This window comes from Cinclus cinclus, chromosome 1 (genome assembly GCF_963662255.1).
Source record: "Cinclus cinclus chromosome 1, bCinCin1.1, whole genome shotgun sequence".
NCBI classification, from domain to species: Eukaryota; Metazoa; Chordata; class Aves; order Passeriformes; family Cinclidae; genus Cinclus; species Cinclus cinclus.
This window is the reverse complement of record NC_085046.1, coordinates 96,398,786-96,423,424: the sequence shown is the minus strand read 5'-3', so window position 1 is coordinate 96,423,424 and position 24,639 is coordinate 96,398,786. Positions and strand designations below refer to the sequence as shown.

Sequence of the window (24,639 nt, the reverse complement as noted above, 5' to 3'; positions counted from 1 at the left end):
CATCATATTCTTGTTTTCTCATGCAGTTGCTGAATATTGCACTGTTAAACTTGTTAAATATTTCTCCCATGACATGACAGCATGAACTTCTATCTGGAAAAAAAGTACTTTTTGTAAATGCTGTTCAAGTTTCCTTTTTGAAGGGAATTCTACATGGTTAATATACAGTATTGATTCTTATCTAAACAGCTGAAGTTAAATAGTAAGCAAAGGCAGTGGGAAACCATTGTATGAATTTGGGAAATGTTGAAAAATGTCTGACAATAGTGGTGGGAAAATCTCTTTGGCTTGAACAGAAATTTTACCTTCAATAAAAGCAAGAACTTTCACTGTTGATCTCTGAATCCAGTTTGTCCTAGGCCAAAAGCTGAGCTTTCACAGTCTCTCTATTCCTTCTCCTGGTTCTTAAGCCAGATCTGCTAAGGGTGACAGTTGTGAAAAGCTTTGCTGTATTTAAAGAATTTTTAAAATCGCAACTAGTTGCTGCGCTATTTACCTAGGGGTGTCATTGTCTGTCCAGTTATATCGTTCTCTAATAAAATATGAAAAAAATGCACTTTCCTATTTTAGTCAAAGCACTTCATATATGTTAATGCATTGAATCCTTAAATATCTTAAAGCATAGGTTAATGACATCCCTGTTCTAAAGTTGAAAAACACAGAAATATATGGGCATTTTTCAAGCACCTGCAGACTGCAAGTATCTCATAAAAATATTAAAGTTTACAAAATCAGTGACATTTTTCTGACAGCGAAGGTCATACTGAGTTGGTAGGGCTGCATTGCATAACTGCAACAGTACCAGGAATCAAGAGGCCCAGACCTTTGTACTGCCTTTTCTCAAAAGTGATTTTAGGGCATGTAAAATTATGAAAATATTATTAAATTAGCAACTGATCAACCATGTATGCTTTGAACATAGAGGAATTAACAACACATTAGCAAGGCTAAACCTGAAATTGGAGCTTTATGGGGACAGTTATGGCATCAAGAAGGGCCATAGAGATAATAGCTTTTTGTTCTACTGACTTTGTTTGGACTATAAATAGAGAAGACAAGTCCTGTTTCAACTCATGGGCTTGTCTGTTCTCATTGACCAGATATGTAAAGGTTTTGCTTTTATGGCAAAACCCTTAGGCTTCGGACAGGACCCTTTCCCTATCCCCATCTTCATGTTTTTAGGAGTGCTTCTATTCTAGTCTATGTTTCCTTGTTCTAGAAAGACTGAAACTAACCCTAGTGAGGCTACTGATCTTGGTTTAAGAATAGAATAGAATAGAATAGAATAGAATAGAATAGAATAGAATAGAATAGAATAGAATAATAGACAGGACTAGACTGGACTAGACTAGACTAGACTAGAAGGTCTAAACTCAGATTTTCAAGACGAACGGGAAAACTTTACTATGGCAAAGGGATTCATTTCCTTGGGAGACAGATTATTCATAAGAAGTTTCAATGGAAGAAAGAAAGTTTTGGGTTAACAATTTTTGCTGCTTTCACCTGGTCCAGATGTGCCAAATAAAAACTGCTTCATTCTTTGGAGCTTTAAGTCCTGTTAAAGTTCAAGTTGAGCTAGGGGAATTCAGCACTTTAAAAAATGGTGCCTATAATTCTCCTTCACCTCCAGTTTTGAGCAGCCGTGTGCATACCATCCATCATTAGCCAGGGAAGCCCTCGTGGGAAGGCTGGTGGCAATGGTTTTCCAACACTGGTGTGACACGTCCAGCACAGCTGAGGCTGGGAAGCAGGGCAGTGTCCTGTGCAGGGGTTGAGGGTGGGCAGTGCCACAGCCTGTGCCAGTGCCTCCAGCCAGGGACAGACCCCGCTCTCGTGGGCAGTGCGGGTGGTGGGTTTTGTGTGGTGATAACAGGCAGCTAAGTCCTGAACGTTAATCATGCCCCATTGCCTGCTTCCTTGTTTTTATCTCTGTAGGATTTTTCATCCTCTGAAACCAACAAAAAGATCATATTTTCCTTCAGTTTCTGAAACCCCATCCTTTTTTCCAGACTTTCCATTTCACGCTGTTTGAATTTTATTAAGCTCTCTTTACACAAAAGCAGAGTACTGGCTATATGACGCCCTGAGGGATCTGAAAGGCTGTTGCCATAATGTCACAAAACTCTGGGGACATTTTATTTCCACCAGAAGCTCTTTGGAGGACTGTGTCTAAGGATATAATATATCTTGAATGTTTGCAGCAGGGATCTTGATCTCCATTGGAATTTAATGCAAAAAGCTCTTTTTTTGATCTCTTAATTAGCATATCACATTAACACTGATTAAATAATACCTATCTATAAAATGATTTTTTTATTTTATTTATATTTTTAATGAAAAAACTGGTATTATTCCAGAATTATGGATAATATTGTTAATCATATCGTCTTAAGATTATGAATTTATTTTCAGTAACTCAGTTGATCATTGCAAAGTATTTTCACCAGGTATTTTCCAGAAGCACCTCTGTTTACTGTTTCTGCCACTGATAATTTCTGTTCTTGCCACAGACATGCATAAATTCTTTCTACGAGGTTCACAATAGCATGTCTCCTCCAGTGAACAGGAAAAGATTATGTAAGTGCTAATAAGGTTTTATTTTGACTGGTCAACCTTGAAATCAGAAGAAACTGCTGAACTCTCAGTAGTCCCTTATATAGCACAAGAGTCCTGTTCAGATGACTTTTTAAATGACATTGTTTAGGAAGCCATATTCTAATTTGACAAAAAGATAAGTCTCATAAAAAAAGGTATTGTCTTTTCAAAAAGCTGCAGTATAATTGTGTGTTTGTGTGTGTGCGTGTGTAATATAGTAGAACACATATTTAAATTATTATTTAATTAAAATTATGTAGATCTGTATGTTCATTTGATAGGATTTTTTTTTCTAAAATTTAATGCATGAATAATCATGGGATGCAAATTCTAAAGATTTTATTTTAAAAACCGTTTGAATATTGAACTATTTGGGACACATTTTTCAAAATTTTTTAAATTCTGTATGTTTTGGGCTTTCTGGGACCATGCTGAAGGTGATGGGATATTAACAAAATTTTATTTCCTTAAAATAATGTATACATCCAAAACATTAAAGGAATCTGATCTTTTAAGGCAAATCAAAATCTCTATTGTTGATGCATGTTATGCGTCAGTGACTCAAGTCGACAGTTTTCTGTCACGGATAACTGAGAATCTTTACAGGAGGTATTAGACCAAATAAAAAGGATATTTGAAATTCCATTTCTAAAACTTCAAGTAGTCTATAAAAAGTATATAAATCAAATACTGATAATATAATGGAACTACTAATATAAATACATTGACTTGCACCACTGGTTAGCAGCATGTACATCCTCCAAGTAATGGTCACACAGCAATCTAACATTATTTCCTACTCCTATTTCCTGTATTTCCCAGACCTTTTTGTCATTGTATTTACTGTGTACCACTCTTCTTTCTCAGAATAATGCCACACTGATATCACAAATAAGGTATAGCAGCAGTTGCTGTCTCAAAAGAAGAAAGTATATTTTATTTCTGGAGGGGTTTTTTCATTATTTAATCTTCTTTTATAACAGAAATTGTTCCTATTCTCAAATGGACTGAATGACTTTTGTAATTACCAGCTTTGGATGCTGCCTCACATAAATGTATTGACAGAGGTAGTGATAATTTAACCCTTTTAATGCTGTCTTTCAATGCAACATCTTTGTAGTGATTAACCATAATGACATTTTCAGTTGGCCAGTATTCTCTTAAAATGTCACCTTTTCAAAGTCACAATGTACTATGTATTTCTGGGATAAATTGGTTAAAATAACTAAATTCAGTTCCCACTTACTGTTGCAGACATTTGGAAAAAATGACAGAAATAACTGACTCTATTGCCTCAAGTTTTTTTCCATGCTAAAGCTCCTTTTTCGCTATCCAGATGAAAATAAAAACTGAATTTAAAAAATATGTTAATGAAGCTCTGCCCATCTCTTGGAATATATCTCTCTCCAATTGTAAAAATAACTGCAGATGTTTGGTGTTTGGAATTTCTAAATTTGGCATTTGCTACTGTAAGGTATGCACTTTTTCTAATGTTAGATAAAGAATTACACAATGCTTACTTTTTTCTTTTACTTTTTTCTTTCCATTCTGCTTAAATCTCCTTGCAGGATGTGCGACACAGGAGAAGGGCTGTTCACCTTTCAAACACGAGAAGGAGAAATGATTTATCAGAAAGTCCATTCTGCAACACTGGCAATAGCTGAGCAACATGAAAGATTAATGATGGAAATGGAGCAGAAGGCAAGGGTAAGGTCCTTCTACCAAAAGTCTTTAAACTTATTAAAATTGGTAATAAACCAAAGTCAGTGGATTCAGCTGTAATGATAGTATCAGCTGTGTGGCTGAGAAAAAACAAACTTTCAGACTTACATATTTTCATGGTCAGGGATCCTCAGTGTGTTCTTTTGTAGGTGACTTTTTGGAACAGGGGATATCATTAGGCAAGAAATCCATGGTCACATTCTCTGAAGTTGTGGCTCTGTTACTCAAAGATTAAACCTCTAGCTGTTGTGATGACTACTGATGAATGAGTTTTAATTGGTCTTCATGGCCTCACAGGTGGGGGAAAAAAAAAAGTGTAAACACTTCTAGGTGGCAGCAGACATATTCTGTCTTTCTTAACCCCTGAAAGAAATTCCCATATGTTATTAGTAGCAATGCAATTGAGTTCAAAGAGAGCTATTTAGTTCTTTTGTGTTCAGAATTTCCAGTCAGCGCAATTTGTGTTTAAGTGGCTACTATAGAAAAATTTTGAGTTAAGACAGCAAGAAAAAAGTTTTCCCTGTCTACTTAGAAGTAGAGATGGTATTTAATGCTTGTTCTGGAAGGCTGACTTTCAGGCCAGGGAACCTAGTCTGCATGCTTTTCTTCTGAGATGATCAGGATTCTCTGCATATCTTCTTCCCTAGACAGAGATTTCAGGTTAAATTTCCTTCTTTTCCTCATCCACACTGTACGTGCCTCCAGTCATGCAAACATGACTTTTATGGACCTATCCCCACACTCCACCAGTGTCAAAATACCTTTCTCACTCTGCTGAGATGAAGGCTCTTGCAAGGACCAACCTGAGACCCCGGTGTTCAACTTTTCTTAATTACTCCTCAGATTAAGGCAGAGAACCAAACAGAGAATGTTAAGGGGTGGAACTGGACCTTAAAGATCATCTAGTCCCAACTTCCCCTACCATGGACAGAGACAGAGTTTTCCTTATTCACTGAAAAATAAAATAGAAAAAGACTTAGATTTGCATCTCAAAAGTCTGCTGTGTTGAATGTGCCTCTCAGACTTTGCATGTCTGTTATGAGAACCTGAATTGGGAAGCCATAAAAAAGCCCAGTTTGGGTGCTTTATGAAAAAAAAGAAGATGGATTTTTCCATAAATCTAGTCAAAATAGGAGCCTTTTCATAACAGTTGAGGTGCACAAACTTTGGACAGGAAATGCAGGAAGAGGAGCGTTTCCAATCAAGATTAGAAAGGAGCAATTGCTGCGAAGTCCAGCAAAAGGTAGAATAAGTGGAAGACTATTTGAAGTAGTAGATCTGCTGGCAAAAAAAACACTGCATTCTGCTGGGCAGAAAGTAATCGAATAAAGGGAAAAAAGCAGGAAAAACACATAATTATTTTGTAATATGTTTGCTTTTAAAGTGTCTACACCAGTAACAGAAATTAGAATACTTTCATGTTGCCATAATAAATGCTTAGACCAGGATCACACAAGATTTTCCTTTTACAGAAGGAAACACATTCAGCTCTTCCACCCATCGATTAGCAGCATTGCTGCTTTGCAAAGCCATTTTCATTCTGCCATCAGATGACTTCCTTGAAGCCATATTTATGAAGGCTGTGGCCATATGGTACATAATATCAAACTCTGAGCGAGAGCAGGCTGAGAAATAGAAGTGACTCATCAGTCACACTGTTCATGATGTTCTTGTCTCCTGGATGAGCCTGCGATCTGATCTGCACGAGGACATCAGGAGAGGCTCACATAGGCTGCTGTGGGCTGTGTAAAAGAGGATGAAAAACCTGTTGATTTTATGCTTCAGCTAATAAACTGATGTTTGGATTTGGAAACTCTGCTGCTTCTGACTGGTGGGGTGCTGAATATTTAAGGGATTATCTGTGTCATCTGCAACATCTGAGTTTTTTTCACATTAGAAACAAAATTTAAAATATCAAATAGATTAAGTACATGTGACATTCCATTTATCAAGTGTTATTGTATCCAATTCCAACTATTTCACCAAATGCCTATGTGTATTTTTTCCATAAGATCTGAAATTTACATAGAAGAAAAAGAATATTTTAGATCTGTGATTTAGTGGGTCTTCCCAAAGCTTGACATTTTATTTTTTGTCTATAGACCTATACCTGAGGGGTTTTGCTCTTTCCTGACCCTTTCTGTAATGAACAGCTCAAGTTTAACAGTATTGAATTAAATCTTTTATAGATATATATATATACATATATATATGAAAATGAGAGAAATTTTAAAAATAAAGATGAATGCTATATCCATTATTGTACAAATCAGAAAAAGAAAATATATGCAACAGTAATCATTACTTCTTCCTTCCAATTATCAGAAATCATTTATTAAAAAGGACTCCTGTGAATATTTGTGTTCTGTCCTAACTGTTAATATGTTTTAAGTAATGAATACACTGAAGTTTCATTTAATTTTTACCAGATTATAATAGGTTAGAATCTAGTATAATAACAGTGAATACAGTTTAGAAAAGAAATTAAAGCAAATTTTTTAACCAGAGCAAACTTGATGAATTTTGCAAAATTGCAAACAGCCACAGGCCACATTTACTCCATTTATGGAGGTCCCTGCACCCAAAAATTCTGTTTCAGAATGCTAAACTATAAATTAATTTTAATGCTAAATTTTTTTACTGAGGCCTAGCAACAATTCTGGATAACTTTTAACAGGAGAAAGACATGAAAAGGAAACTAATTCTTCCCATTACCTTTGAAAGTGCATGGGCTGGAAGCAAACTGTTCTGTGGCAACTTGTACAGGTCCAAATCTGCCTCTTTGCCACCTCTAGCAGGAGAAGCCAAGTCAGTTCAAGCAGGCATTCGTGTGCACACTTTCATCTTCTGCCCATTTTCCTTTCAAATTATAATACTGGAAGAAAGACTTGAAATATGAGATCAGTAGTCACTGGCATAGGTGTGGATTTAAGCTGGTTATTGGTTTTGCTGAGATCAAAGCAGACTGGATTTTATTCAAAAATTCAGCAAAGTGGACATTGATCTAATTTAGCTCAGGTGGTTTTCTTGATTGAATTTGAAATGTTGCATTGGTAGAGAGATAGTGTTTTATGCTTGCTTTATTTGGGACAATAACAAATTTGGGCCAATGCTAGTACTCAAATTGAAATTCTTGTCAGGGAAAATATTTGCTGTATATTAATTCTTTTTCTGACTTAGCTTTTGTGATGGATCACTGTAATACAGATGATAATTCTGTTTTGTAGTTGTTTTGTGGGAGAGAGGGCAATATTGCAGTGGTTTTAGTTGTTTCAGTTCTAAGATAACAAATTAAAAAGAACAAAGACAGTCTTTCTATATACATGCTTTTATTTCATGCTGTTGTGTTACCCACGAGTGTCAGCAGCTTCCTTTTTATCACCTGAACAAACCTCTTGTTTTTTTCCTCTTTCCCTCCCCCTCTCTGCCATCTGACCCCTTGTTTGTTTGCTTTGGTTTTTTTCTCTGCAGCATTTAGAAGTCTGGTTGGATTGTTGGTCTTGAAATTACTTTGCAAAAAAAAGTGGTAGCCTCAGGAAACACCTATATACCCCCCCCCCCCCCCCCCCCAGCTGTATTCTGATGTTGGACATGGAAGATTAATTTCTGGCTGTCTAACAGCCAGCTCTATCACCCCTTCCCTACCCCCAGACTGGACTGCAAGCTCCTTCCAATTCCTTTCTCTTAACTTGGGTTCTTATCTGACTGAGCCAATTAAGTTTGCTAGTTTGGCCAAAAAAAAAAAAAACAAACAAAACAAAACCAAACCAAAACAAAACAAAATGCCACTACCTAAACGTAGCAGGCTTCTTCAGGTTTACCAAATTGAATTGGTTTACAGAGGCAGCAACAAACCACCAGATCTTCTCAGTTGTCCTATTCTGAGGAGAGAAAGAAAAAGAATAATCCATCCTCCATAAATGCTTAGTCTATACGAAGGCTGAGTATCCCCCTCGTTGCCATCAGGAGATGATGGGTTTGGTGATCTCTTTTTAAAGAATTGGTATTCAGATGTTTTTTACACAGGAGCATATGAAAAACTGTTCTTAGCAGCACATGTCTAACCTCTACACTAGGATGACAACATGACATTGGAATTTTAATCTCTGATTTTCCTTTCTAATGCCAGCTTTGATCTTCTGTCATTTAACTTCCATTGAAAACACTTCTGATGTAGCTTCTGCCCTCACTGTTGTTGAAGGATAGAAAATGGGAGGTTAAGAGCTGTAGATTTCCTATGTTATGACTACACATATGAGGAAGGAATTCTGAGGAAATGCTTATACCTTTGTAGCTCTATAAATTACTTCTTTCAAGAGCTGCCAGTAAAAACTTATTATGTAATCCCAAAAGAATAAAAATTTACAATGTATAAAACAATAAGCCTAAATAAAATAGCACTGAAGTGGATGTTAGCCAGCTGAACTTAGTCAAACATCAGTAGGACTGAAGTATAAATGCAGGAATAAATGATAATGGCCTAGGTTTCATAACTTATTTTCTTTGGAAGTTTTCTATAACATTTGTTTTACTTTAGACAGCAGAGCTAAAAGCCATTTTAGATTGTGATCTTTTTAATATCTTCCAGAAGATAAATCCCTTTATAAACCACTGCATCTGTATATTTCTATTCTCATTATTTACAGTCCTTGTCCTTAAAATTCAATGTAATACAAGTGAAAGAGACATCCCAATAGATTTCTCTTATTTAAAAAAAAAAAATAAGATCAATGATTTTATGTATTATTTCTTTTGAAGACATTATTAGTAGGGAAATAATGAATGTACCCAAGAGGGCAAATATCAGGCAATTAAAGTGGGCTTAAGGAGATGTTGAAGAGGAAGGTAGTTGAGAAATAAGACAGAGTAATTTTATTTTTCTTATAAGGAGCCAGATGAGGAAGGTATTTCACAAGACTGTTCCGATAAATATAAATTGTAGTATTTTCAGACACAATATTAATAAAAATGTAAATAGAGCTAAAAGCATTAATGTAAATTGTCTTAGAAACAGGAAAAAAACAGCTGTGAGGCTGGAGGAAATAACAGCATGAGTTAATTAGTGAACTTATAATTTTTCTTTGCTCTGTGAATCTGTACTATCTGTATCTTCACATGTTTTAAACCTGGTCACAAGCTAAAGGCAGGCTCATCAAACATTACAGGGCTGAATATCAACAAGCATATCAAATATTCAAAATTTTAATTTCAACATGATGGTTTCAATTTGAAGTATCCTACCTTTGCCACTGCATCTTCAGAGCTTTGATTGGTTTACAGTTTGTCTTGATGCTTTGTTGCAATGGTGTGCCTATCACCTACTATTTCCAGTTGTGAAGAAGGGGAATTTCAGAGAGATAGTAGTGGATGCTTCTGACCCAATGAATATATGAAATATAAATGCATTTTATATATTGTTTGGGTTTAATTTCACCACTGTAATTTACTTAGTATAACGAAGCTCTTTTATGTTGTAATTCTGCCTAAGTGTGTTTCAACTTCTACTCCTGAAGGAGAAAACAGGAGAAGAAAACTCTACAGTCCATCCAAAGATTATCCCATGTCATGACACATTGGTCTCTTAGTATGTTTTCTTCTCTTTCCAAATTATGTGTAAGATCAAGTACTGAGATTCTGAATACACATGATGATTCACAAACTCATGTACTTTATGCAAGTTAAAGCATAGCCTCAGGTCAGTTATTCAAGCACAATTAGCTGAATATTGTTCTGTACTTCCCATCTGAAATTATGTACGGTGTTGCTGTATAATGTGTGTCTAGAAATTTTATAACCCTGTAAAATCCTGGATGCTTTATTGCCATACAGAGCTGATGAGCTGGTTGCTTACTTGATTTTCATGACTGTTGTGGAGCTTTTTCTATAACAGGGTAGGCTAGGATAGGATAGGATAGGATAGGATAGGATAGGATAGGACAGGATAGGATAGGATAGGATAGGATAGGATATTTCTACTGGAAAGGGTCCACAATGGTCATATAGTCCAATTACCTGATCACTTCAGGACTGACCAAAAGTTAAAGTGCAAATTTGAGGTCATTGTCCACATGCCTGTTAAAGACTGACAATTGACTTCCTCTCTAGGAAACCTGTTCCAATGTTTGACCATCCTTCCAGAAAGAAATACTCCCTAGTGTCCAGTCTAAGCCTCCCCAGCACAGCAAAGGACTCCAGTGGTCTGTCTGTGACTATGAATTTTGCCAAGATTAACAACACTTAAGAATTTTGAATTCGTTTTGGTTTTATCTTCTCGTAAGTCAGAATCTGTGTATTTTTGGTTTTAGTTTTGTAAACCCAATTCCCACAAGTAGCAGTAATTTTCCATAGGATTCTTGGTTCATTAGGCATATAATGACATTTTTCTTAACTCTGATTTCTGTGAGAATTTTTGAGAATTTTTCCAGATTTCTGTTAGCCTTCAGGCTCAGAAAGCTGTGTGTACTCATATGAAGTAAAACTTCATTACAAGTCTATTTTCGACATTCACCACTTCATAAGAAAGCAGGAAATTTGTGGATAGTTAGACCGGGTGAGTTAACAATTCTTTCAACTGGACCTCTTTTATTTTCTGATTTTAAATAAATATTGTCTTGAATGTAGACTTATTTAATTGGCATTTTTTCTGGATTGCTTCATTTATCCAGTCAATAATTTGGATATTAATCATATCCAAAAACTGCAGCAGCATTCAAAAACTATGCAGAAGGTATCATTCACTTTCCAAGGTATCATTTCACTCATTCCACTATGAAATTCAAACTTCCACAGCCACTAGTCTCCTATTTATCCTTTCCTTATCTAATCAAGACCTTTTTCACCCCTCTTCCTCTGTGAACTGCAAGGTTCACAGGGTCCATTGTGCTCCTATATGGCACCTTGCAGTCAGCAAGGGGTGTAAAGATGAGATATAAAGTCCAGATTGTCCAAGGAACTCCGTATGTGGTTGGCATTCCTGGATCTTTGCTGTGTGTTTGAATGAAACCAGGGAATTGGAAAAGTCTTTACTATGGCAATGAAGGGTTTGTGCAGCTGCTCCTACGAAATGATGGGGGTGGGACAGAGCTGTTCCTCATGTCACAAACACTGCAGACAACATAAAGGTTTGTGGGGTGTGTAGGTAAGTGGCGTGGGTAGGTGTGAGAGGAGAGCTGGGAAATCCTTACATAAGAGTGTGTCAAATATTTTGGTAGCTGGTGATGTAATTTAAATGCTGTTTTGCCATTTGGAAACTAAACTTACCCTGGAGTTTTGAATGTTTTCGAAGTGGTAGTAGTCATGAGGATTTTCATTCAGAGTATGGTGCGAAAAATTCAATTCTTCCTTTGTCTGACACAATTTTGAAATTTGTCTTATGCATAGCCATAGTGCTGGATGATCTGGAATGCAAAAAAGTACTCTAAATCACTCCTATGGACTAAACTCCAAGTACCTTATTACATGAATGGGCATCGTTACAGAGAAATTACTCTCATTCTTTTCTCTTTAAAAATTTCTGGAATATTTTGTGTACTGTTATTATGTTCTTTTAACTTTTCACCTGTGATGCTACTTAAGACTCAGATTGAAATCCACCTTCCTGCTAATATAAACTATGGGCTCAGCCAAAATTTTCCTTAAAAGCTTTGCAAAGGTGTCTCACAAGTGAGATGATACATTTTTTTATCTTCATGGAGCCTGCTCCATCCTATGAATCCATCCTGAAGCTGCATGCATGAATCTCACAAGCACTGTTTTCCCTGTTCTGTTCACCTCAGTTACACGTTTGCATGCAGCTGGGCTGCACTGTGAACGTTTCTATTTAAGTCACCACGGTCTGGTTGGCTTGTTTAAATGCAACAGGGCAAAGATGTTCTCATGGTATGGTATCCAAAGATGCAAACCCTCCTGAGAATGTAGCATGTGAGCACTTTAAAAATCTCCGTAGCCACCTATCTACATTTGTGGGTTCTTTTTAAAGAGCTATTTCATAAAAGTCAGATATCATTTATTTCAATTTTATGAAGTAGCATTTGAATATAAGAGGTTTGGAAGGTTGGTGACATGAGCAAATTTGTAATCTTTTTTTTTTTTTTCACTTTTCTTGTGCTTTGGAAAATATTGCATGTTTACAGAGCTAACAAAGTAGTTGGAATGGCACTGTCGGGGTGAAATTCATATTTGTTTCTGGAAATGCAGAAAATGAAGAGCCAAAGAACTTTTCCCTAAACAAAACTGGTGATTTGTTTAGCAATTTTATTTGCTAAAAGCTGTGGGTGATATGAACTATAAATTAGGAATGGCTGCTGTAATTAAGTGGTGGTTGTCCCATGTCTGACTGAAGTCCAGCCCTCCCCTTAACTAACCTCAGAGAAGCATTTAATATGGAAGGGAAGTTTTCTTTAGTATTGCGTGCCTTTAAACAAGCTCGCTTGTGTAACACTGCTGGTAGGCTCACGTCATTGAACTCTCTCAACAGAGAGGAAGGTCATGCTGACTTCAGTTTTACTAAGAAATAATCCTTGAACCACCTCACCAAGGGACTTAATTTAGTATTTATCTCATATCTGTTACTTTCAGAAAACTGTTTCTTATAAAATTAAGCACCTATAGAGCTTCTATTATTATTAGCAAAAATAATAGCTGATGAAGTTATCCAATGCTCTCACGAGACAGATATTATTATAATACTAATAGTAATGAGTAAAATGAGGCACAGAAAGATTAAGGACAAACTCAGCTGTATAGAATTGCCCAAGGTCATAGAATAATCAGCTGTATACTAGGTATAGCACAAAAACAAAACAATAACAAAACAAATCCTGAATCATAATCAGTTGCTTATTCACATAAAAATTAACTTCTGAAAAGGTATTTTTTACATGGTTTTCATCAGTCTTTTGAATTAGAGCATCATTTTTTGTCTCTTGTCAAGCAAGGCCTTCCTCTGTTGCAGTAACTCTGTTTAGGAGTTCTTTATATTACTCCAGGGAACAGTCAAGGCTTTGTCTCTGATAAATAGAAAACTTCTTTATCAATGATTTACAGAGGGGCACAGTGCTTTTCAGAGAATGGGAGAATTACAAAAGGTAATAATCTGAGAAGGGATCAAAAATTCTCATAACAGCCCTAAAGTTACTTTTTAATTCCCTCCTGTGCTTTTTGTGCTTTGGCTCATCAGGTACTTGTTGGTAGGACAAAAATTAGATGAAGTTAACCCTATGTCTTCATTTTGTGGGTTTTTTTTTCCCTCTTCTATTCCTTTTTATAAAGATGACAGGGATTTTAATGTGAAAATTATTTGTAATCGCTCTGATTATATTTATACTGAAGACAAGAGATATTATCTAAAAAAGAAATATCTGATATACAGAAACTTTTCCAAGTACATGCAGTCTTTTAATATGTATTTTTCAGATAGAGGTTGGTCATGTTCTTTTTTCTCTCAGCTGTAGGTCATTGTTCCTATGCTACTGATGTCTTATATTATACCAGCCATGCTAAGAGTTTTTATTTATCAGCTGTTCAGGAATCTAGGTGAGGAGAGTAGGCAGTAGTTGAGACTACAGACCCTGTACTGTTGGTTTGACATTATTTCACTAACCACAGTTGCTGTGTTACACAAAGATGTGTGGCTACTGCAGTCAGCAAAATTTCAGTTTGACTCAATGGCACAGCACATCTCATTAGCTCTCAAGTTTTCAAACCCATTGAATACAGGATCAAAAACACTGGCATTGGAAGGGTAGTCAGCTCAAAGCAGGTATAGATAACTAGATCAAAACTAGATTAAGTTTTATCTAGGGTCTTATCAGTCGAGTTTTGAATGCCCTGATGGTGAAGATTTTGGGCGCTCATTCCAGCACTTAGCTGCACACACTGCAAAGGATTTTTGCCATAAGTTTTTCTCAAATTTCCCTTGACACAGCCTGTGGCCTGTTGACTCTTGTCCTTTCACTGTGCATCTCTGGTAACAGTCTTCTTTGCAACATACTTTTCAGAAGAGAGAGAAAAAATGGGTTTAGATTTCTTTTAGCCTTTGCTTTCTCAGGGTGAATAAGCATCAGACATTTAATCCAGCGTCACTGATCATATTCTGCTTCTTAGAGGTTCTTTGCCGGGCTCTCTCCAGTTTGATATTCCTCTTGTGCCTGGGCCCAGACCTGAAGACTTTTTGAACATAGCTGAACTTCTAGATGTAGTTTCTCAATTGCCAGACTGGGGGGGTGAGGGGGAGGGGGTGGGGTACGGGGAGGGGGATGTGACTTCTTGGTTGTACTGGCCATGCTCTTGCCAGTGTGGTCCAATGTGTCATTAGCCTCCATCACTGCATAGATACACTGGTCATTCACATTATCACCAGGACAGCTAGTTCCTTTTGGCAGACTTTTTATCTAGCAAGTCTGTCCCCAACATGTGTGCAGTTGCCCTGGCCCAGTTTCAGTACTGCTATCTGTCACTGCTGAACTTCATGACAGTCCTGCCAGCCTTTCCCTCTTCTTTTCTGAAATCTGTCTGAATAGAAGCCCTCCTGATATTTGACTACTCCCCCTGGTTTGATGTCATCCCCAAAGTTGCTAAGAGTAAATTCTGTTCCACTGCCCACATTGATGATGAAGATGTTAAATGTAATGAAGTGTTGTTCCATCTCAACTGCAGGAATAGGTTTTTCAAAAATATTTCAGTTCTGCAGCATTCAGCAGCAAGGAATTAATGAAGATTTTCCATGCTGTGGCAGAAGCATCAATTTCTCTCTTTCTCATGGACTGTCTTAGGGCAAAAGCTGCTAGTCTCATAGCATATTCAGTCTGTCAGAATCCATTTCCATAAAGGCTGCTGCCAGGCAAGATTCATGTGGATTCGTATGACTGGCTGTTGAGTGTACATCTCCACACATCTCTGCACATCAGTCTTTGTGATTCAAAATTCATTGAAAAATCAGCAAAGGTTCTTCTCTTCATTATTCTTAATCATTTCTTTGTAGAATATAGTGGTAAAAGTTGCAATTGCTTGTACCTGATAGATTTTGTAGAATCCTTCCTAAAATGATGGTATTTCTGTGATGTGTTCCCACATATTGTTTGGTGTTCACTTTTACATACATTTCAAGGAAAAATGCAATGGAGTTACAGATTTCCATGGCAACGGGTATAATTCTATTTCCTTTGTTTTGTGAAGCTGAAACAGGCAAAGGATTTTTTCATTAAATAGCAACTATGGGTTTGAAAAGGTTTGAGTTGCATAGCATGTGGTCATGTATGTACAACTTCTATTGTGCCAAGCAACTTTTGCCAGCAGAAAAAAAACACCTTGTTTTTGTCTGAAAATCAAATTAGGTGAAGGAATTATCCTAAAGGATTTGTTGGGCAGATGCAAGTATATGGAAAGGTGAAGTAATCTGTGAACAATTCTCTGTCTGCCACCTTTCCAAACTGGATTCCTGATTTGCAGCTACTTCTGCTATATTAGTTAATACACATAAGTTAGGAAGCAAAAATTTCAACCCCAAATATTTCTCAATACATATGATGTATATTTATTTAGAAACGTATGCATTACTTTTTAATGATCAATTATTTCAATTATAAAGAACAATTGTCCAGAATGCTCTGGCTGTGTCTATCTATGTACATGATCATGGTGTGATTCGTGTGTGCAAAGACACACAATGGTAAAAAATAGCCTTTTACTTTTATGTACCAGCTTCTCCTTTGATTTTAAATCTGTAAAAACTCATTAAAGCCATGCATCTACTGAAGTAAATATTTAATTATTAATGAATAAATAGCCTTGAATTAAATTAAATTAATGGGTTTATTTGTATCTTTGTATGTGCAGGCATATACCTTCCTCACTGCCCCCCCCCAATACAGTATGTTTCAAAGCTAAAACTTAATAATTTACATTTGTGTATATCACATATATATATATATATATATATAACTAGCTCCAGTATGTGTGATTCAAGATACATTTTAAATGTCTAAAAATAACTAGTTAAAAGGAGGGAACCATGTTCTTTTGGAAGATACCAAAGAGTCATCTGAGAAGACTTTACTACATAATAGTAATTTTAATGCATTTCTAGGTTTGCTATTTCTTGTTTTTAATTGAAATGTCTGTATGACATATAAAGCTAACTTCTGAAAATGTCAGAAGTAGAGGTCAGCCAGATTATGTGTGTTACTGAGTGCTGAAGTCACACACTGATAAGCTTAATAAGGAATATTCATGAAAAGTTACTGATGATTACTGTTTCAGAAAGTATTCAGAAAATTGTCTTCCTGTCATTTTATTAAAGTTCATTGGTCAGCAATTTCTGTATACCAAAATGGAGAAGCTAAAAGAAATTTGACTTCCACAAATATGTGTAATTGCAAACTACTGATGTGTTTTAGACAATAGAAGGAAAAACTTCTTGAGAAGTCTCATGAGGTCCAAGTCATTTGCTTTATCAGAAATAATGAAAGTCAAATAACTGTGCAGTGAACAGTGAATATAGATTGTAGCATTTTTTAGAAATCAAATTTTTCAGCTCCAAATTTATTCATGTGGAGTTCTCCCATTTGGGGACAGTCTCTGTTCATCCGTATTTCACCTTTCTTGCCACATGCTAGAGAGAGGCTTTCAAGTCTGTTCTCCACCAATACACATTTTTCATACCATGGCTTCTACCACACCAGTTCTAAAGCAAACTTCTATGAGGTTAGAAAGGCTGTCCTTATGTTACTTTCAAGTAAAACATTGAGACTTCAAGCATCCCAAATATCTGTTTAAGATACGTCATATCTTTTGGCAAGTAATCCCATGAAAAAAAACTCATACTTTGAAGATTTTTGCCAGAGCATTTCAAGTTGGGGTCAGACTCTAGTAGCTTTGTAAGAGAGAGGAATACTCAGCAGAGCAAGGAGAGTGAAAAACAGACAGAGGAAGCAGGACAAGACTTGTGTGTCAGCACTAATAGCAACCCTCACTATTTTTAGCTCTTGCTTGACAAACCTCATGAAAGAGCCCCTTCTGGAACTCCATAACTCTCAGGCTGAATTACCCACAAAACACCTGCTCCAAATGGAGAAGGAAAGTCTTTGTTGATGGTCTGTTTCTTTAGTCTCTCTAGCTGGTGTGTTTCAGTTCATTCTCTTCCACCTCAACTTACTTATCCTTACACTGTTCAGAAGACAGATCTGGAACTCTCACTATTCAGTAAAATCTTCTCTATAATTTTGGAAATGGCAATCATTGACTGGTTGAGGATGGAAGGGACCTCTTGTCCAATCCCCCTAGCTCAAGTAGTGCCATTGAAGCTGGTTGTCCAGACCATGTCCTGGATGTCTTTTGAATATCTAAAATGTGAGAGACTTCACAACCTTCCTGGGCCAATGCTTATTCAACCTCACAGCCAAGTTGTTTCCTGATGTTCAGCAGGAACCTCCTGTGTTTCAGTTTGTGCACATTGTGCACAAACATCCTGTCACTGGGCACCCCTGTAAAGAGCCCGGTTCTGTCTTCTTTGCACTCTCCCATCAGGTATTTACAAATATTGATAAGATGAATCCTTCCCTTCTCCAGGCTGAGCAAATCCAGCTCTCTCAGACTGTCCTCATAGAGGACAGAGAGGTGCTCCTTCCCACTGATCATCTTCATGGCCTCCTCTGGACCTGCTCTAGGAGGTCCCTATCTTTCTTGAGCTGGGCCCTTAGAGCTGGGTGGAGTGCTCCCTGTGGGGTTTCACATGGCAGAATAGAGAGGGAAAATCACTTCTCTCGACCTGCTGCCTCTGGTGTGGCTGGCATTCTGGGCTGCAAGCATACATAGCTGGCTCCTATCTCATGGCAACAGAAAGGACAGTCTGGAGATAATTTCTGTGCAGTACGGGATTCTCTATCATGCATATATATACATATATGTATATGCATGTATGCATGTATATGCATGCATGTGTTTATCGAAGAACTTATCTCAGCTGTGTTTGTTTCCACTAAGACCTGCCGTATAGTCAGGCTTGTAATGGTCTCAGCTCTTTCCATGTTGGAATTACCTCCCATGTTATTGGTGAATGGTTCTACGCAATGAGAAATTGATAAAGTATTTCTTATCTTTAGTAAAACGGTTCAAACCTTTGAAAAATGTAAGAATCTGAGCTTCTACCCTCACACTAATTATTATAGTTTCCAGGAAACTTCTTTCACAAAAGGAACAAACCCACAGTTTTGCGGCAGAATATGGGCGAAGACACGCACCTTACTGATATTCAACAAATATAATCCCAGCATGCTGTAAAATGTATCTAATTTTCTTCCAACATTAAGTCATTCTGTCTGGCAGCATTGATCTATTATGAGCTTCCTTTAGATGAAAGAAAACATAAAAGAAAAAAATCCAACACACTTCCATCAGAAAAGGAGCAGTATGCCAGTTCCCTCTTTATAGTGTGGTGAAGAAGAATATAAAAAAAGCAATCAGCCCCTTTGAATCTCCCTTCAGAACACTTTTCTTCCACCATTGTTTTGTTATTAATTCACAATGTTTTTCCACCACCAAAGAATAATTGTCACCCATCCTAGCACCACAAAGCAATGGCACCACAAAGCAATGTTACTATTTTGATTTTTTTTTTGTCCATGTTTGATTAAGTAACTCTCCAAAAGGTAAAAGCAGGGTTGGAATCACTACTGAAAACCTTAATGCTCGAAATGTATTATAAAGGCTGAAATCACTGATAATACTTTTTCAGATAGGTTTTCAACTTTTCAAGTTTTTTCACAAGAGTTGTGAGGTCATATACTGGTGGAGGTTTTGCCAATATTATGTATTCCATTAGGAGCAGCAAGCTGGATAAAAATGTGTAAATAAATATAAAGCAGTGTTTAGCAAATAAATAGTATGCTGATACCTATAAATGTTTATATTAACAGTAGACATATTTAAGTAATGAACACAGTCCAAGTAACATATATATAAATGTACATAACTATGTTCTAAGCAAGCTAAGTGACCGTGTACAAATGGCTACAGAAAAATTATAACCAAAGAGAATTAGTAACACATCCCCAATGGAAAGAATTGTCTCATTGGAATTTCATAGGACTATATCCTGTATCCAGTTTTATTAAGTATTTTCAAAGAAGGATCAAGACTCAGTCTAGTTATTATACTTCCAGATTTTACATTTATAACAACGTGGAAGTGTATTAATGAAGAGAATTCAAAATGACAAATTGGAAAATTGTTTGGAACAGACACATTGATTTAAACAGAAACATGGGCAAACCTGTGCTGAAGATGGAACAGTCTTCTTTACAGTACTGGAAGAGAACTGTTTTTTGTAAAATAGATCTATATGTCATAGTATACAAGTTGAATATGGGACAACAGATGCTGCTTTTGCAAAAAAAAAGATAAACTCAATACCCTTAGTTTGGTCATGATGAGAAACTGAGAAAACTCATTTTAAAAAGCCCAAAAACATTTCCCCTGCTTGTTCTCTAATTTGGGTACTATCTGAGTTGATGCTACCTACTAGACTGTGTGATCCTTAAGCTCTAGTAATTTTTTACTGTGGATACCGGTGAAATTTAGTCTGTGTCAGCAAATTCACATTTGTGACGTGAAATATATTTCTTAAGCTCTCTTTCTCTTCAAGGCATAACATACAAAGTAACCTTCTTTAGAGTTAGAGAGAAAAAAATCTAAGTAATGGTATTCGATTCATATTTCTAGACTACAACTCTCGTTAGTCTTCTGTGACCTAGTTCTCTTGCTATTTGTTTAAAGACACTAATGAGAATTTGAAATGAGACAGAGGACTTCATCCATAATAAACTAACCTATTTTCAGAGAATATCTGCAAAAGAAAGCTGTCCTTATTGTAGACTAAAAAAAAAATAAAAGGAATTAACTATAAATTGCTCAGTTTGTCTCCTCAAGCCAAATGTATTTTCTGTCACTTTCAGTGTTTTGCTTTTTAATAGGAAAAAAAAAAAAAAGAGAGAGAATAATTTGTTAAAAAGATCAAAGCTCAGAACCCTAATGTAGTTAACAGGCTCCATTTTTGGAATTGTATTCATTATTGATATCAGAGTAACAAATCTGTTGAAGTCAATGGACATGGCCTATGGAAATTAAAAGAAAATTTACTCTTCAAACCTTTCATAAAAGAACAATAATGAAAAATATGGGAAACATCTTACAGTGACAGTCTATTAATAGACTTCTTTTTTTAATTTCTATTTTAATCAAATAGACCTATAAGAATAATAAAGTTGTTACTGGCAAAGGAAAGACTTCATATGGCTCAATATTTTGGATATTTTGGCTTTGGATCTTGGATTTGGGAACAGGAATAAAATGTAATGTTCACCATATGAAAGATATTTTATCAGACACATTTTGGAGGAAATGGATGAAGCCTAACTACTAGGTGTTTCATATCAGATAACAAAAAAGCTTCAGTGGTGTTTGTTTTTTTTATATTCCCACCACAAAATTCCTTCAGTTAATGTGTTTTTTGGTGTATGCATTTCTACTTTTCACCTAAGTTCTAACTCTGTCTTAATTTCTACCACATAAACTGGAAAAAAAAGTCTAGATTATGTTTTTATTTCCAGAAGTCTCATCAGATTTAAGAAGTGTTTGTAGCCAAGTCATTCTAGATGCATGTTTAATCTGGCATATTGCTTTTACTTTCCTCTATTAAGACCAGTACATAGATGCAACACAGCAAAACAACCCTCAGTGAAATCAGAGAATGCTTTGGGTTAGAAGGGACCTTAAATGGCCATCTAGTCCAACCCCTCTGCAGTGAGAAAGGACATCTTCAGCTAGACCAGTTTGTTCAGAGCCCAGTCCAATGTAGCCTTGAATGTGTCCAGGGATGAGGCATCCACAACCTCTCTGGGCAACCGATGCCAGTTTTACCACTCCCCATCATAAAAAATTTCTTCCTCATGTCCAATTTCAATTTACCCTCTTTTAATTTAAACGCCTTACTCCTTGTCCTGTTACAACAGGCCCTGCTAAAAAGTCTGCCCCATCTTTCTTATAAGCCCCCATTAAGTAACAAAAAGTCACAATAAGGTCTCCATGAAAATTTCTGCCTGAACTTCTCCAGTGTGAACCCCAGGTTTTCAGCTTGTCTTCACAGAAGAGGTGTTCCACACCTCTAATCATTTTTGAGTCCTGCCTCTGGGGGGACTGCCCCAGCAAATTCCTGTCCTTATAGTACCCCAAAGCTGGGCACTGTACTCCAGGGTGGGGTCTCACTAGAGCAAAGTAGAGGAGCAGAATCATCTCAAATTCATTCCCAGATATAACATTTTATTCCTTCTATGTGTTTTTGCTACCTTTATCATTAAGGGCCCTTTCCGTACAGTTGATGCTAATGCATCTGAGTCTGTTTTGCCAGCTCCTGAGAAAAATATGTCTGTGTTGGAAACAACAGCTGAGTACTGGCCTGTTATGTAAGAAGAAATCCAGACTCAGAGATATTGTCTTAATTTTATGCATGATAAACAGGCTTAATGAGATAGGTGAAATAATTTTTTAATATATTTTAACTGTTACATTTCTGTTAAATTAAGGACATTGATAAATCTGTGCAGGATGGTCTACCCACTTTGAGAAAAGAAGAAAATTTAAAGGTTATTTACTTGATTTTTCCATAGTGAAATTTTCTCTGTTCACATTAGCTGCTTCAAAAAAGTGTAGAGAAGCCAGTTGTTTTTTAATGAGGCATAGTAAAAAGACAAAAGAAAAGGGTATGCAGGACAAAGTCTCAGAACTTATGAGTGTGATCTTCCTCACTGGTCTGGAACACCAGAGGTCTTGAACCTGAGTGTCTAATTTTTTTAACAGCTAAACAGTTCTGTAAATCTTCCCTGATTTACAAGATGTTTGTTTGTTTTGTTTTTCTATCTAAACTTTGTTAACTAAATTTCATTTACAGTTGGGGAAAAGGGATTTTGAAACAGTAGATCTCTGTACTTTAAATATTAGTTTAACCTGTAATTATTAATATAGCAAAGAGCTATCTAACAGTATGTGCACAGTTGATTATATGGATGGTTTTATGTGTTTTCTTCACCTTGGTTTGATGTATATTATCTGAAATACCCACAGGGTAATATATAGGATACTCTCTAGAGAAAATAGGTTTCTGTCAATATATTATTCAATTTTCTTTGAACACAGGATTATTTTTACAAACAGCAGTTTTTGGAAGTAAGCATTCTGTCATTGTCAATTACATTTGATCAACAATGGATTCTTATATGGATAAAAAAAGATTAAAAGAAAAATTATAGCTGATGGTAGTCTTCTATTGTGTAAGAATAACTTCATGGACAAATTAATGTCAACATCTTTTATATGGTATTCAAGGTAATGATGTCTTCAGATCCATAGGTTTATGCATCTATTTTAAAATCTCAAATTAAAAACAAAATTGATAACTTTATTTTAAAGTTTCCTTTTTTTCTGACAATGATATTATAATTAACTAGAAATTTCCTTTTTTTCCTCCATGGAGTCCCCAGAGAAATATGGTTCATCTGGTCCTATTGCAGTTAGCATACAGTGATAATTCTTACCCAAAACGTGATATCAGAGGTTGTTCTTTAGTTAGAGAATCTGAGGAAACAAAGGATTTTGAATGCTTGTAGTGCAGTCTTCTGCTCTAGAGCAGTTCTTACCTTATTGTATATATATATAATGAGAACAGATTTTTTTTTTTTTCATTCTCCTAAATCTCTAATGTGTGCAAATTAAGTTCTTCTGCATCACTATTGGTCAGATCTGGCAGGAGCTAATCACCTCAGATCAGGAATAATGATCCGTTTAACCATTCCCATTCAGTCCATGGATATAGCAGTCAAATAGGTTCTATTTACTGGAATTATTTTTTTTTCAGAATGCATACTAAGAGAATGTTTTGCCTTTAATTTACCATTTGGGTGAATAAGTTATGAATAAATCATCAGTAAACTGAAGTTAGATGATTTATGTAATTTTCTTCTTCAGTGAAATTACCCTTGCTACCCTTGCTATGCAAACTTATTAAAATAATATAGAGGGTTTGTTACTGTCCTGATCTCTACAATAAAGGAAATTCTGTGTATCAATAAGCTTTAAATCCCCAAGTCTCCCTAAAATTTGAATTCTTGTGATAATGCTTTCAAACTTCTTTTTTAATGGACTAAATGCTTCTGCAGGCTCTTTACTTCATATCAAATAGCTGCTAGTGATGATCTATATCGCTGAAAAATGAAAAGTAATGCTTGTCTATAAATGAGCAGAAAAGACATTAGCTGTAGACAGGGAACTATTTTGATGACAGTTCTCAAGAAAACAACAGTAAAAGTAATTACAACAGATTGATATGAAGCAAAACATATTCTATACATCAGTTTGTGATAATACTCAAAATTTAAATAATTTTAGATCTCTGGGTGGATAGTGTCTCTAATCTTTTTTTGTTGGTTTTTTTTTGGGGGGGGGAAGAGGTTTAAATTGCAGAATAATATGAGTTTGTATACTTAAAAAGGGCTTATTTAAATTTGGCATTATGATTCTGAATGAGGAATCCCTAGGAACTAATGACTAAACCTGCAGTAAATGATCCAGATCTGGAATACCTTCTGTCCTATAGCTGAACTCTCTGCAAATGAGTTTCTAGGCCCACACTCTCAGAGTACCATCATGGTGCCACCCTTGAAACTAAGAGATTTAACATTCTAAATCTTCAGACATAATTGATCCTTCCGTATTGATCTTTTCACACATGCCCTGAAAAAATTATGTTTACAATGTTATGGTGATTTGTTAGATTCCAATTATTGATCACATTTTATATTCTGTAAAACCAGTAATAAAAAAAAAATCTGAAGGAACATTCTCTTTTCTTCTAGACACAGAAACCATAACAGGAATGTCAAAAGAGGTTGCCAGGATGCACAATCCTTCATCTTTCTTTTCTCTCTGTAGTGTTGTCTTGTCTTTCACTCACATCAATAGTTTGTTGGAGACAGAGATTTCTTTAATAAAATTGACATTCCTCCTGTCAGGTTTCTGTGCTGTAGCTCTTGTACACAGGGATTTGTCATTCAATTTACAACTTCAATCACATAAAGTCCCCCAGACCAGGAAAATCTGCTCTTGAAGTTGGAGCCTGCTACTGGTGATGAAATACCTCCCTTTCAAAGGAGGATTAGGAGATTAATGACTCTCCATTGCTAATTCTCTACTGGTTGTCTCAGATTCTCTCTTAGCATCTTTCTGGGTATTCAATCCAATATACAGGCTAAATAGCCAAAAGGAAATGTGATTGCA

At 36.0% G+C, this 24,639-nt stretch overlaps 1 protein-coding gene across 1 annotated transcript in view; it reads left to right on the top strand.

The window, feature by feature from the left end:
- DOK6 (docking protein 6) overlaps positions 1-24,639 on the top strand; it is a 240,860-nt gene that overhangs the window by 176,323 nt on the left and 39,898 nt on the right. The window contains exon 6 of the mRNA XM_062500783.1: positions 4,164-4,302. Within this exon, the coding sequence (XP_062356767.1) occupies positions 4,164-4,302 (139 nt within the window). The remainder of the gene's footprint in view (positions 1-4,163; positions 4,303-24,639) is intronic.